Genomic DNA, 16,033 nt, shown 5'->3' with positions numbered 1-16,033 from the left:
CCATGCTTAGCCTTTTTCTTCAAAATTCTGTTTTTAAACCTTTAAACCAAATTTATTAATTTTTTGAGAACCTGCCTCTAGTTCTGGAATCCTGAACTTTGTTTCTCTACCAAATATCCGGTGAAGACTGAACATAATGCAATTACCACTCAGTTCCTTTTTATTCTTTACAGGGGGAATTTTTCCAATTTTTTACCACCCTGCTTATGGAAACTTTATTTTTTACCCTTTGAATATGCCCAAGGTGTTGGAGCAGCATTTCTCTTTTTTTTTTTTTTCTTTTTTTTTGAGATGGAGTTTTGCTCTTGTTGCCCAGGCTGGAGTACAATGGCACGATCTTGACTCACTGCGACTTCTGCCTCCCAGGTTCAAGTGATTCTCCTGTCTCAGCCTCCCGAGTAGCTGGGATTACAGGCGCATGCCACCACACTTGGCTAATTTTTGTATTTTTAGTAGAGACGGGGTTTCATCGTATTGGTCAGGCTGGTCTGGAACTCCTGACCTCAGGTGATCCACCTGCCTCAGCCTCCCAAAGTGCTGGGATTACAGGCATGAGCCACCATGCCCAGCCTGGAGCAGCATTTCTAACGTTTTGCAACTATATGTATAATATAGGTAGAAGCACACGTTAGGTAACTTGGGGAGGTGACCCAAAGTAGCCCTCCCAAATGTGAAAAATTTTTGAGTTTTCTTCTAAAAATACAGGCAAATTTAGCATCTTAATTATTACCTAACTAGATATCTAAATCTAACCTAAAAATGTTTTCAGTTATTTACAGGATGCTTTCAGTGGGGTGCAGTGGCTCACACCTGTAATCCCAGCACTTTGGGAGGCTGAGGCAGGTGGATCACCTGAGGTCAAGAGTTCAAGACCAGCCTGGTCAACATGGCAAAACCTCATCTCTACTGAAAATACAAAAATTAGCCAGGTGTGGTGGTGCATGCCTGTAATCCCAGCTACTTGGGAAGCTAAGGCAGGAGAATCACTTGAACCCGGGAGGCAGAGGTTGCAGTGTACCGAGATGGCCCCATTGCACTCCAGCCTGGGCAACAGAGCAAGACTCCGTCTCAAAAAAAAAAAAAACCTATATGCAGGATGCTTTTGTTCTGTGTCTTCCTAGTTTCAGAAAGTTAGATTAAATTGAAATGAGCTGGTGCCATCTAGTAGGTGCTGTAAAGACAGAGGAAAAGCTTCCCTTCTGTCCTCTCTGAAGGTTCCCTGAAATGATTGACAGTAGACAGATTAATAGGAGAAAAGGCATAGAAATGTATTAATGTGAATAAGCATAGGACCCACATAAAATAAGAGACTCCAAGAAAGGCCATATGGTTGGAAGTTTTTATACCCTTTCCATGGGAAGGAGGGAAATGGGAAGGTGGGTAGGCAATCACGATTTAGTAGTGAGTGATTTCTAAGGGGCAATGAAGGGACCCAGGAGGTAGATGTTATCTTGTTAATAATTCTTGGGAACTGAATGGGACTTGTAAGTTATGGAAAGGTAAAGGGTAGAACTCTGCCTGTGACCAAAGGTTTTGACAACTTTTATTCTCTTCTCTGGTGGTTAAGTCTTTCCTGGTTGTTTGGGGGAAGCAGGAGAAGATCAGAAAGTCCTTGGCTCTGAAGCAGCTTCTAAGGCATGCTTGTCCAGCTTGCAGCCTGTGGGCCACAAGCAGCCCAGGACAGCTTTGAATGTGGCCCAACATGAATTTGTAAACTTCCTGAAAACATGAGATTTTTTGTTTGTTTGTTTAAGCTCATCAGCCTTCGTTAGTGTTCGTGTATTTATGCGTGGCCCAAGACAATTCTTCTTCCAGTGTGACCCAGGGAAGCCAAAAGATTGGACACCTCTGTTCTAAGGCCTTCCAGTTGCCTTTAATTCAAAATGCTCAGGCCGGGCGCGATGGCTCATGCCTGTAATCCCAGCACTTTGGGAGGCTGAGGTGGGTGTATCACACGGTCAGGAGTTCAAGACTAGCCTGGCCAACATGGTGAAACCCCGTCTCTACTAAAAAATACAAAAATTAGACGGGCATGGTGTTGTGCGCCTGTAATCCCAGCTATTCCGGAGGCTGAGGTGGGAGAATTGCTTGAACCCGGGAGGCAGAGATCATGCCACTGCACTCCAGCCTGGGCGACAGAGCAAGACTCCATCTCAAGAAAAAAAAAAAAATGCTCAGTGTACCAAAGCACCATACTTGGGATCTCGTTCTCTGTGCCCTGACAGTGCTATATGTAGGCAATTTACCTTTTCTCTCTTGGGATCAGAACGTTTTAAGGACTTAGCCTTTACGTGTGGTATGAATAGCAATCATTTTTGTTTTGTAACTTATTTTTTTATCCACTATCTTATGGGCTATGTCGGTAAATATTGGGAAGAGACAACTAGGATACTGTCGGAGATGGCACACGGCAATGTTTTTAGCCTGGGGTCATCTGTTCTGTTACAGACAGGTCAGTTACTTGTCTCATAGAGGAAATTAAAAAGGTCTCCAATCCACTTGGTTTTTTTCTGTTTCTGTCTCAGGGGAATATCACTAAAGAACTTTTGCAGCAAAGGAAGGTGACTCGCAATATTGTTTTAGTATATCACCAGCACTGGAATTTATGTCCTGTGCAAAAGAACCTAGAATTCCACATAGCTTTTGGTCCCTGCCCAGGCCTCTTCTGTGTCATCCAGCATACTTCATTTTCTTTTTTTTTTTTGAGACAGAGTCTTGCTCTGTCGCCCGGGCTGGAGTGCAGTGGCCGGTTCTCAGCTCACTGCAAGCTCCGCCTCCCGGGTTCACGCCATTCTCCTGCCTCAGCCTCCGAGTAGCTGGGACTACAGGCGCCCACCACCTCGCCCGGCTAGGTTTTTTTTTGTTTTTTTGTTTTGTTTTGTTTTGAGACGGAGTCTTGCTCTGCCACCCAGACTGGAGTGCAGTGGCCGGATCTCAGCTCACTGCAAGCTCCGCCTCCCGGGTTTATGCCATTCTCCTGCCTCAGCCTCCCGAGTAGCTGGGACTACAGGCGCCCGCCTCGTCGCCCGGCTAGTTTTTTGTATTTTTAAGTAGAGACGGTGTTTCACCGTATTAGCCCGGATGGTCTCGATCTCCTGACCTCATGATTCGCCCGTCTTGGCCTCCCAAAGTGCTGGGATTACAGGCTTGAGCCACCGCGCCCGGCCCCGGCTAGGTTTTTTTTGTATTTTTTAGTAGAGACGGGGTTTCACGGTGTTAGCCAGGATGGTCTCGATCTCCTGACCTCATGATCCGCCCGTCTTGGCCTCCCAAAGTGCTGGGATTACAAGCTTGAGCCACCGCGCCCGGCCCCAGCACACTTCATTTTCACTGCAGATGTGTCTGTGGGCTCAAAGGCCGGGTTCTGGGGAGGGTTAGGCTCTGGGTTTGCTTGGCAGTGGTTTGCTGAGGAAGTTCTGCCTTCCTCAGTTTCTCTTCCTTCAGAACAGGGACTTCTGTTCATCATGCAATAAGCAGGGAATTGATTCCCTTTGCTTGGGGTTTTTACCCATTGTTATGACTTCTACTCTTTTCCTGAATAGAAGTAATTCAATTATGAGTTCAGGAATTTTCTGCCCAAGCCAGTTTATCCCTCAGCGGCAAAGCACGCTCCCAGAGGCGCTCATTTCATCCCACACTTGCCTTGAAGTTAAAAGCTCCAACCCCTGGACTTTGTTTGTTTTTTTGTTTTGCAGAATTTTCTCTTTTTATCATTTCATTGAGCACGCAGAGAAAATGAGGAGGGAATTTTTGAGGCAGGTGGTTTCAGTCATTGATGCCATCTGCTCCTGCGGGCAGACCTGATAAGATTTGCCCATGTTGGCCGGGCGCGGTGGCTCAAGCCTGTAATCCCAGCACTTTGGGAGGCCGAGACGGGCGGATCACGAGGTCAGGAGATCGAGACCATCCTGGCTAACACAGTGAAACCCCGTCTCTACTAAAAAATACAAAAAACTAGCCGGGAGTGGTGGCGGGCGCCTGTAGTCCCAGCTACTCGGGAGGCTGAGGCAGGAGAATGGTGTAAACCCGGGAGGCGGAGCTTGCAGTGAGCTGAGATCCGGCCACTGCACTCCAGCCTGGGCGACAGAGCGAGACTCCGTCTCAGAAAAAAAAAAAAAAAAAAAAAAAGATTTGCCCATGTCATCCTCATTGAGTACATGCCCCTTTTTTTCAGTCCTTGCAATGCAACATACTTCTTAAAGGGGGAAAAAAAAAAGTACCTGTTATTTTATCATCACACACTTTGCTAATTAATTAGTCTCTCTTTCCTCCACCCCCCCACTGCTGCATATGCACGTGTGTATGCAAATACACAACATGCATGTCTAATGACTAATAAAGAGGTGAATCATGCACATGGTAATCTGAGAGACAAAGGACTGGATAACTGCAGACTCCGAACAGTAGCTGCAATATATATGGTGCTTGATAAGCACATCTTTCTTTTTCTGTTAAAATTTAGCTGCCTCTTTTTGACCCAGTAATACCACACAAGGGGCTTCTTGTTAACACAAAAGAACTACATTTTCACTGACTTCATATAAGCTTCCAGACTTTTACCAAAAAAGATCCATAAGATTTTCTGGCTAAAGAATAGTGTACGTGTGCTGAATTTCTTTGTGTAAAATCTGTTAGAGGCCAAAAACCCACACCCCACAAAATCATTGAGAAACATAGATGCTTCCGGAGTACGGGCCTCTTGTGTGCTCCGGAACTCCCCGTTGCCTGCGAGGGTGAGATTAGAGACTCTGGGCCACGAGCTTTAGGAAAAGGGAAAAGAGGCCTACTGAGTAGAGCATTAGTTTGTTCCTTTTAGGTTGTATTCTGAAACAAATTTAAAAATGAGAAATTCAAGCAAAATTACTATGGAAGTCTTGGGCAAAGATACTGGGGATGATTTTTTAAATAAGACAGACATCATTTACAAAAAGTTTCTGAAACAAAAAAGTTCTGTCCTGACTATATCTAGGCTTCTGTATCCTTCTCTTCTTTATCATAGTGACATGTAGAAATTGAATAAGTATTTTCTTTTACTTTGATTTTCCCACTAATTTCTGAAAATTTTAAACTCCTACCCTAGGAATTCAACTCCTGCGGAAAACTCACATACTCCTGGCTGACACTGAACAATTCAGGGTTATTCTTTCTTAGTCCCACTGCTGAGTTCTTCGTGCTAGTACTTTATGAGATAGCCAGAATCCCTGGTCGCAGCTGTGCCTGTCGTGTGGCTCAGGACTGCTTTATGCTAAATCATCAGAGGTGTTCACATACGTTGCTATATCACTTGATGCATGTAGCTCCATAATCGTTGGAACAAGAAATGGCATTATTTGTATAGAATTTAATCTTTTTTGAAAGAGTAATTCACCTTTGCAGGTGACAGTAATCTCATTATAACTTTGCACCTGCATTAGAAGAAGTCCTGGCCGGGCGCAGTGGCTCACGCCTGTAATCCCAGCACTTTGGGAGGCTGAGGAGGGTGGATCACCTGAGGTTGGGAAGCTGAAACCAGCCTGACCAACATGCAGAAACCCCGTCTCTACTGAAATACAAAATTAGCCAGGTATGGTGGTGCATGCCTGTAATCCCAGCTACTTGGGAGGCTGAGGCAGGAGAATCGCTTGAACCTGGGAGGCGGAGGTTGCAGTGAGCTGAGATCGCACCATTGCACTCCAGCCTGGGCAACAAGAGTGAAACTCTGTCTCAAAAAAAAAAAAAAAAAAAAGAAGTCCCTGAGAGTTTACTTGTAAACATTTGGATTCATTCTTGCCTCAGATAGAGCGCATCTCATAGACAGAGCCTGGGAGTGCCCCAACTTGCTTGCTGAGTCCATGAGCAGTCTCCGAAAGCATCATGTGTCTAGGTCAGCTCTGCAGGGGCAACAACCCACTTTTCTGTTGGGGAAAGCCACTTTGCAATACAATTCAAAAAACCTTATTTTAAAAATAAATAACAAGAATGGTGCAGTTCAGATGAGGAGCTGTGGAAAATTCATGTCATCACCTTTGTTTCTACAATATTACAATGATGCTTCTGTCCTAAGAAGCTTGAGACACCGTCGTCTTTGTTACTACTTTGACTGTTTATGTTAGTGCTTTGCCTTGTGGTTGCCTTGTGTGCCCAAAGCTGCTCTCCAGAGAACGTCATCTCAGTTTCCTGATCACAAGCAGGCTTTTCCCTGAGATGGACCTAGCTGTTGAATGCCCAGAGCGCATTTAGTATGTGCACGAATCCTCTAGCTTCCCCACCCCCGGCCCCATAAAAGAATCTGATTCACCAGGATGTTTTTGATTCTTTTATGTAATTTTTCATTTCCTGATTGTGACAGGTTTTTTTCCATTTTCTATTCATCTGTAACTGCTTTGGCTCAGCCCTTTGTCTCCCTACTTTCTGCTCTGCAGCTAACTTCATGAGAAAGTCCTGGGTTCCCTGGGTCTGGAAACTTGTCTTGTCCCAGGAGACACACTCCAGTTTTCAGCAGAGGTGAAAGAGCCTCAGCCACCTCAGAATGTTATGGTAGCAGCATCAAAATCATGACCATGCATGAATAAGGGGTATTGTAATGTGTGTGCTGATAGAGCCTGGGGACCACTGAATTCTAGTCCCACCTCTGAAATATGTGCTCATCAGGGCAGAGCATTTTCTTTAAGTTCCACCCAGCTTCTCTGCAAAGTGGGCCACTTTAGTTCTAGATTTCAGAGATCTCTGTATAAACCACATTACGATTTTAGGGTCTTCAGGAGAAAAAAAAATGTCATAAATCTTATTAATACTAATAGCTTTTGTTTTACCAGCAAGAAATAAGTAAATTGCTCACACTGGGATAAGATAAACCTTTTAATAGCTATTTCTTATAGTCACTGAGTAGTTTGTAAGTGGGCATCGAATTTCCAGTGTGGAAATTACACTGAAAAAACTGTCTCCCAGCAGGGGTGTTTTCTTTTCTAAGCCCCACAACATCATCAAATGGCGAATAAGAGTCAGCATTCTCATACGCTTGTGTGTCCTTTGTATGAACCTTATCTGCCCAGTAGTGCCCAGAAATCAAAAGAATATAAACTAAGGCTTTGTTTTCGATGTGTTTTTTACTTTTGGCATTTATAAACTCTCTGAGTCATCCCTGGGAGTGGAGGACACGGCAGTGGCACCAGCACTTATTTGAATATACAGTCATAGGTTTTGTCTTGCTTTCTCTTTAAAGAAAAAGGAAGTTCTACAAGTCTTATTATGGAAATACTGGAATTGGAGATACATATTTAACATGCCAACTTTATTATATCATGATTTCTACCTGATTTGATTGTGTTTCAGGAAACTACAATTTCCATTCATGTGACAAACACCTGTTTTTAATAGAATCCATCATCTTCAGAGAAATGGGTGGTTGTATTCATGAGCTAAAACATGAATATATGGGCTGGGCGCTGTGGCTCACGCCTGTAATCCCAGCACTTTGAGAGGCCGAGGCGGGCAGATCACCTGAGGTTGGGAGTTCGAGACCAGCCTGACCAACATGGAGAAATACCATCTCTACTAAAAATGCAAAATCAGCCGGGTGTGGTGGCACACGCCTGTAGTCCCAGCTACTCGGGAGGCTGAGGCAGGAGAATTGCTTGGACCCAGGAAGCAGAGGTTGCAGTGAGCCGAGATCATGCCATTGCACTCCAGCCTGGGCAACAAGAACAAAACTCCATCTCAAAAAAAAAAAAAAAGAAAAAACCATGAATATATTTTTGTTATATTTGCTCAGTGTCTGTATTTTTTAAACTACTGAAGACAGGAGCCTTGCTGAATGACAGTTTAAAGAGGGCTGTGTCCTTGTGCTGACCCTCTCTCCTCTGTTTCAGAGGTGGTAGCCCAGTGGTGCACACAGGGGGACTTGCTGGCAGTCGCTGGGATGGAACGGCAGACCCAGCTTGGTGAGCTTCCCAATGGCCCCCTTCTGAAGAGTGCCATGGTCAAGTTCTACAATGTTCGTGGGGAGCACATCTTCACACTGGACACTCTCGTGCAGGTAAGGATGTTCTCTGGAAACAAGTAAATTTTCATCTGTATCTGCTTTCAGGGAGTGGCATCACTATGTTGGTATTCCCCCAATTTCTGTTAAATACTAGTGAATAGGTTATTATAATTATTGTTGACAAATTTTATTTTAATCTTTTTTTACCTTAGTTAGGTTGTGGTGTGTAAACCAGGAGAAATAAGGGAGAAAGCAGTTTTTGCCTTTTAACCAGAATGCTTTATTCCATTTCCCAGTCAAATGAGCATATAGTGAAGAAGCAGAGTAAGCTGGTGTTTATTATCAGTCTGAAGTAGAAATCGGAAACTTGTAGAAGTGAATGCTGAATCGTCACTTATTCACTTTTAGGAGAGGAAGAGTAATTTTCTTCTCTACTCTTAGTGAGTTCTTAGCAGGACTTTCCGTTACAAAAGACAGATTAACAAGAGAAAAACAAACAGAAGTTTAATAACATGTACATCTCCTGCATACACGGGAGTTAACCCAAATAAATGAGTAAGTCTTTAGAGCAGCTCAAAAAATTGTCTTAGACTACAGGCTTAAATGCTTCACAGAAACAGAGAAAGAAGGGTGATATTTGTTCTGCAGATTTAAGCCAATGCCTTCTCTTTTTTTTTAAGTTTCCAGAAATCCAGTCATCCTTTTCTTCCTGGTGCTGAGAGAGACCGTTACATGTGTAGATTTTCTTTTTTTCTTTTTCTTTTTTTTTTTTTTTTGAGACGGAGTCTCACCAGGCTGGAGAGCAGTGATGCGGAAATCTTGGCTCACTGCAAGCTCCGTCTCCCGAGTTCACACTATTCTCCTGGCTCAGCCTCCCCAGTAGCTGGGACTACAGGTGCCTGCCACCACACCTGACTAATTTTTTGTATTTTTACTAGAGACAGGGTTTCACTGTGTTAGCCAGAATGGTCTTAGATCTCCTGACCTTGTGATCTGCCTGTCTTGGCCTCCCAAAGTGCTGGGATTACAGGCATGAGCCACCACACCTGGCCTGCCTTTCCCTTTTAAACTGTTCTTCACTTTGTAGCCACAGTCTTTGTAAATCACAAGTCAGATCAGTAGCTTCTTACTGTCCTTAAGATAAAGTTAAAAAATTCATTGTGCCTTAAAAAGATCACCATAATCTGGTCCTCCATCCTCTCTACAATTAGCTCTTACCACAACCAGATTTTCTTTATAGATGTAATTTATCTTACAAAAGGGTAACTCTTCAGAGTTTACCCTGTGTCCTTTTTTTTTTTTTTTTTTTTTTGAGATGGAGTTTTGCTCTTGTTGTCCATACTGGAGTGCAATAGCACCATCTCGGCTCACTGCAACCTCCTCCTCCTGGGTTCAAGCAATTCTCCTGCCTCAGCCTCCTGAATAGCTGGGATTACAGGCACCCGCCACCACGCCTGGCTAATTTTTGTATTTTTTTTAGTAGACACGGGTTTTTGCCATGTTGGCCAGGCTAGTATTGAACTCCTGACCTCAGGTGATCCACCGGCCTCAGCCTTCCAAAGTGCTGGGATTACAGGTATAAGCCACCACTCCTGGCCTACCCTGTGTCTTTACCCTATGTATATCTCAAAATTATCCTTATGCCAAAGAGGCAGATTTGTGGTGGCTTATTCTGGTCTCCTACGATCATATTTGGGAAGCATGTCCTGAACCCTGTCACACTCTGATTTTATGTTTGTTATGCCAGTGATGAACCTTTATATTTTAACTAAATTTTTGTTAAGCAGTAATTTTAAAAGCTTGAAAGTCTTTAAGAAAGTATACACAGATGGGCCCCCTTTCTATTTGTTTTTATTTCCCAGAAATCTTTAGGCCACTTTATGTTTGGATCAGTTATAGTGGAGGATTATTTCTCAGCAGCGCGTAATAGAGTCATGCCTGGGAGGGAGTTGACAGTGGAGGTGATAATAAACAAGAATCTGTGTCCTAACATTACTCAGCTCATCAGAGAGGCAGAGATACCAGATATGGGGAAATCTGTAATTAGATGCAGGCATTAAATATTTAAATATATATTTTCTTTTAATTGTGGTAAAATACATATAACATAAAGTTTATCATCTTAACCATTTTTAAGTGTACTGTTTTATAGTGTTGAGTATATTACATTATTTTACAACTAATTTCCAGCACCTTTTCATCTTGCAAAATGAAAACTCTTTACCTATTAAACAACTACTCCCTGTTTTTCTCCCTCTTCCCAGTCCATGAGAAGCACCAGTTTACTATCTTTTCTATGAGTTTGACTCTACAATCCTCATGTAAGTGGAATTATGCAATATGCTGACAAACCAAATTCTGTGCAGTATTTAAAGAGGTTTATTCTGAGCCCAATATGAGCAACCATGGCCTAGGACACAGTCACAAGAGGTCCTGAGAATATGTGCCTTAGGTAGTCAGGTCACAGCTTGGTTTTGTACGTTTCAGGGAGACAGACAAAGACATACATCAGTACTTGTAAGGCACATGTTGGTTAAACCTGTGGAAAGATAGGACATCTTGAAACGGGGCCACACACATGTCACAGGTGGATTCAAAGATTTTCTGATTGGTAGTTGGTTGAAAGAGTTAAGCTTTGCCTAAAGGGTTGAAGTCAGGAGAAACAAGTGCTTGAATTAAGGTAAGGGGGTTGTGGAAGCTAATGTTCTTGTTCCCTGCCGCAACCTCCCTGCGCCCTCCCAGAACGGAGGTCTTGCCCTGTCCCACAGGCTGGAGTGCAGTGGCACCATCTCAGCTCACTGCAACCTCCGCCTCCCGGGTTTAAGCAGTTCTCCTGCTTTCACCATGTTGGCCAGGCTGGTCTTGAACTCCTGACCTTGTGATCTGCCCTCCTTGGCCTCCCAAAGTGCTAGAATTATAGGCAGGAGCCACTGCGTCCGGCCCCAAGGTTCTTGTTATGCAGATGAAACCACTTAAGCAGCAGGCTTCACGGTGAATAAATAGTAAATGTCTCCTTTCAGACCTTAAAAGGTATCAGACTCTTGATTAAATGTCTCCTGGATCAGGAAGAGACCTAGGAAAGGAAGGACATTCTCTACAAAATGCAAATTTCCCCCACAAGAGATGATTTTGCAGGGTTTTGCCATTTGCAGGTTTTGCCGTTTCAAAACATATCAACAAAATATATTTGGGGGTTAAATACTTTGATTTCCTTCAGGCCCGCCATCTGTTGTATGATGCTATGTCAGAATCAGGTTGGAATTTGGTATCTTATTGCTACAAAGAGTCTTAGTTTTATCAGTCTTACCTCTATTTTAATGTTAATGTTGGTCAGTTGTGCCTAAACCCCAAAGGGATGGGGGCAATATAAGGACCATGTCCAACCTTCCTTCCTGTCGTAGCCTGAACTAGTTTTCTTTTGAGACAGAGTCTCGCTCTGTCGCCCAGGCTAGAGTGCAGTGGCATGATCTCGGCTCGCTGCAAGCTCCGCCTCCCGGGTTCACGCCATTCTCCTGCCTCACCCTCCCAAGTGGCTGGGACTACAGGCGCCCGCCACCACACCTGGCTGGTTTTTGTATTTTTTAGTAGAGACAGGGTTTCATCCTGTTAGCCAGGATGGTCTCGATTTCCTGACCTCGTGATCCGCCTGTCTCGGCCTCCCAAAGTGCTGGGATTACAGGCTTGAGCCACCGCACCCGGCCTGAACTAGTTTTCTAGACTCCTTTGGGATCCCCTTGGCCAAAAGGAGGCCCATTCTGTAGGTTGGGTAGCTTAGAATTTTATTTTTGGTTTACAAGTGTTTATCTTTTTCTGACTGGCTTATTTCACTTAGCATAATATCCTTAAGGTTCATCCATGTTGTACCATGTGTCAGAATTTTCCTTCTTTTTAAGGCTGAATAATATTTTATTGTATGGATATACCACATTTTGTTTACCCATTGATGAACTTTTGGGTTCCTTCCGTCTTTCGGCTGTTGTGAATAATTCTTCTGTGAACATGGGTGTACAGATATCTCTTTGAGACCCTGCTTTTCAAGTCTTCTGGATTTGTGCCCAGAAGTGGACTTGCTGGATCATATGGTAATTCTATTTTTAATTTTGTGAGAAACTGCCATACTGTTTTTTCATAGCAGCTTGTTAACAGAAAGACTAGTAAGAGGTTTATTTTGAGCCAATATGGGTGACCCTGGCCCAGCAAAACAGTCTCAAGAGATCCTGAGAAAGTGCACCCGAAGCAGTTGAATTACAGTTTGGTTTTGTACATTTCAGGGAGGCAAGAGTTACAGGCAAAGACATAAATCAACATGTGGAAGGTATCCGTTGGCTCAGCCTGAAAGTGTGGAATATTTTGAAGCCAGGAGAAGTAGACGAGTATACAAGTCAGGTAGATTCAGAGATTCTTTAATCTAGTTAGTTAAAGCACAAAATTTGATCTAGAACTTGGGAGTCAGCAGAAAGGAATATTTTAAGTTAAAACATTCGGATGCTATGTCAGAGTCAGCCAAAATATGACCCATTTAGTGAGATTGATGGCCTGTAGGCATGGCTTAAAGCTTGCCTTGCATGACCCTAGGTATTGTTTAGAATTTGTTATCTTATTGCCATCAAGAGTCTTTTGTCAGTCTTATGATCTCTATTTTAACTTTTACTCAGGTCAGTTGGACCTAAATTCCAGATGGGAGGGAGTATAATGAGGTGTGTCCAACCTCCCTTTCTGTCATGGCTGGGAATTCAGTTTTTAAGGTTTTTCTGGGGTTTCCTTGGCCAAGAGAGGCTCCATTCAGTCGATAGGGGGCTTAGGATTTTATTTTTGGCTTACAAGCTGCACCATTTTACATTTTCACTAACATTACACAAGCATTCTAGTTTTTCCACATCCTTGCCAATGTTGTCATTTTTCTGGGATTTTTTTTGGAGTAACCATCCTCTTGGATGTTAGGTGATATCTCATTGTGGTTTTGATTTGCATTTCCCTTAGGATTAATAATGTTGATTAGTGATGTTGTTGCATATCTTCTTTGGAGAAATGTCTGTTCAAGTCCTTTGCCCATTTTTCAATCAGGTTATTTGGGTTTTTGTTTTTAAGAAGTAGGATTAAACTATGTCTTTGGACAGTATAATATCTCCTTGAGCAAATAAGCCTATTTGTTCATTCATTTGTTCAAGCATCCAGCCAAGATATTTTGAGGAGCTACTGTGTGGCTGACACTGAGCTCTGAGTGCTAGTGTTTCCGAGCTGAACAAGGAAGACATGATCCATACCTCCTAGGAGCTCACAGCTAATTAAGGAAGACAGACAAGTGATGACACAGAAATGCTTTTGATTTTGAAGTAGAACTATTTACCTGGTGCTTTGATAACTTGAAGGAAAGGAGTCTGTGGGTATTTTTCCACCTCTGCCTGATCTCTTTTCTCACTCAGGATTCCTCAATTTCAACCACTCTTACAGCTTTAATTCCAATCTCAGTGAAGGTCTGAAGCCTAAGGAAAGAGGCCTGTATAGACCCACCTGCTTACTTCACATACCCATTAGCCATCTCATAAGCATTGCACATTCAACATGCCCAAATCTCAGAACACTCTACCTCGTAGATAATGCTCCTCTTTCAGGTCGTGGTCCAGCTGCTTAAGCCAGAAGCCCTAGTCAGCCTGTCCACTGAATCCCAGTGAGTATTTTTACCTCCTAGATATCTTCGTGTCTATATCCTTTTGTCTTTCTTGGCCACCACCTTAATCCAAGCCACCCTCATCTTAGCTGCAGTGTTTGAGCCATGCCTTTCCCTTTCTTTTCTTTTCTTTTTTTTTCTGACGGAGTTTCACTCTTGTTGCCCAAGCTGGAGTGCACTGTTGCAATCAGCATTCGCTGCAACCTCTGCCTCCCAGATTCGAGTGATTCTCCTGCCTCAGCCTGCCGAGTAACTGGTATTACAGGTGCATGCCACCACACCCGGCTAATTTTTTGTACTTTTTTTAGTAGAGATGGGGTTTCACCATGTTGGCCAGGCTGGTCTTGAACTCCTGACCTCATGATCCACCCGCCTCAGCCTCCCAAAGTGCTGGGATTACAGGCATGAGCCACCACACCTGGCCTGCCTTTCCCTTTTAAACTGTTCTTCACTTTTCAGCCACAGTCTGTAAAATCACAAGTCAGATCAGTAGCTTCTTACTGTCCTTAGGATGAAGTTAAAAAAATTCATTGTGCCTTAAAAAGATCACCATAGTCTGGTCTTCCATCCTCTCTAGAATTAGCTCTTACCACTCCATCCTCCTCTGACCCTGCCAATCTGTACTTTTCTGTTTCTCAGTTTACCAGATGCCTCCTTTCTTCCAAGCTTTGCACCGTGCCTGGAACAGATCTTGGCTCATGGCAGAGTCTCAGTAAATACTGGTTGAATGAATCAGTGAGCCTTAGCATTGTATCTTACTGCTCTGCCTTACTTGATGAGTTATGTTGGGGCAGCACTCCTCTCCAGGGGGCACCAGCTGCGGGGAGTCTGTCCCTTGCAGACTCCTGACCCAGCAACAGATGAATGAAGTACACTGACACACAGATACATTCTGCTTTGCCCTTCCAGCTGAGTGTGTGGGAGTCGCTTACAGACTCCCTGCTAAGTCCCCTAAACAGTTTCCACTCCATGGTGATCAGCTAGTCAGACTCCCATTTATTCAGTAAGATTAATTAACAAAAGCTTGAGTCAACACTATTAGAGGGTAATTGACATTGTGGACTTCCCGAGTAAAAAGCACTTAAGCACCTTGGTAAGTCAAAGGTTAGTCTTAAGATTATATGAGTAAACAAGCTAGCTAGGTAAACTACTCTGCCTTTCTTTATTACTATTTTAATTTGTTTAACTAAAGGTAAAGGGATCAGGCCGCCTTCAGCCAGATATTTTACCGAAGTTACCCACCGAAGTTACACAAACTTCTCAGCCTTCCAAGATTTGTGTCTATTTCTGTAACTATCTCTTTTTCCCATCAGCCTGATTGAACCCCAACATTATGTAAATTTCAGGGACCAGATAACTTAAGATTATTTGCCATTTATATTATCTCTTGGTTTCTTTAACCACTGGCAATCATAACATAATTTCTTTTTAAAAAATTAATAATAAATCACTTTTAGAAATAGAATACAGTTTGATTATAGCATAGGTTGTGTAAGGGGCAGCAACAGGAAGTAAGACTTGAAAAGTGTCTTAGGACCAAATGTGTCTTATTGTGTTTGGGCTGCTATACGAAATACCTTAAACTGAATGATTTATAAATAATACAACTTTATTTCTCACAGTTCTGGGAAGTCCAAAATCCAGGCACTGGTAGATTCTGTGTCTGGTCTGCTCCATAGATGGCACCTTGTGCCTGTGTCCTCACACGGTAGAAGGCATAAAAGCAGGGAGGTGCCTCCCTTTAACCTGTTTTCTAAGGGCACTAATCCCATCATGAGGATGGCGGCCTCATGACTTAATCACTCCCCAAAGGCCCCACCTAATACCACCACCATGGGAACTAGATTGCAGCAAGAATTTCGGAGGGACACACATTCAGACCATGCATGGCACTGGCCAAGATGTTAAACTTCATTTGGCCTTTTGTTTTGTATTTTTATTTTATGAGCAAGGGAGAGGTGAGACAGGGCTTTGGGGAGACTAATCTGACAGCAGTGTTGTTATCTCAGTAAGAAGGAATCAGGACGAAAAACCAGAACAGTGAAAACAGAGTGGAAGAGAGGCACAGAGTTCAGAGAGATTGTAAGAGATTTGGCTTCTGGAGGACTGTGAGGAGGAGGTCAGTACCAGTGAAAGCAGACCTTTGTTGTTGTTGTTTTTGTTTTTTTTGAGACAGTGTCTCACTCTGTCACTCAGGCTGGAGTGCAGTGGCATGATCTTGGCTCACTGCAACCTCCACCTCCTGGGTTCAAGCAGTTCTCCCACTTCTGTCTCCCGAGTAGCTGGGACTACAGGTATGTGCCACCACACTGACTAATTTTTGTATTTTTTGGTAGAGACAGGATCTCACCATGTTGGCCAGGCTGGTCTTGATTTTCTGACCTCAAGTGAGCTGCCCACCTTGG

At 43.3% G+C, this 16,033-nt stretch overlaps 1 protein-coding gene across 3 annotated transcripts in view; it reads left to right on the top strand.

Moving 5' to 3' along the window:
• Positions 1-16,033, top strand: part of TULP4 (TUB like protein 4) — a 290,551-nt gene that overhangs the window by 231,949 nt on the left and 42,569 nt on the right. For all 3 annotated transcript variants that reach the window (XM_033234932.1, XM_033234933.1, XM_033234934.1), the window contains exon 7: positions 7,848-8,014. In XM_033234932.1, coding sequence (XP_033090823.1) covers positions 7,848-8,014 — 167 coding nt within the window. The remainder of the gene's footprint in view (positions 1-7,847; positions 8,015-16,033) is intronic.

The sequence above is a fragment of the Trachypithecus francoisi genome, unplaced genomic scaffold (assembly GCF_009764315.1).
Source record: "Trachypithecus francoisi isolate TF-2019V2 unplaced genomic scaffold, Tfra_2.0 Lachesis_group15, whole genome shotgun sequence".
NCBI lineage: Eukaryota > Metazoa > Chordata > Mammalia > Primates > Cercopithecidae > Trachypithecus > Trachypithecus francoisi.
This window is presented reverse-complemented; position numbering and strand designations above follow the sequence as displayed.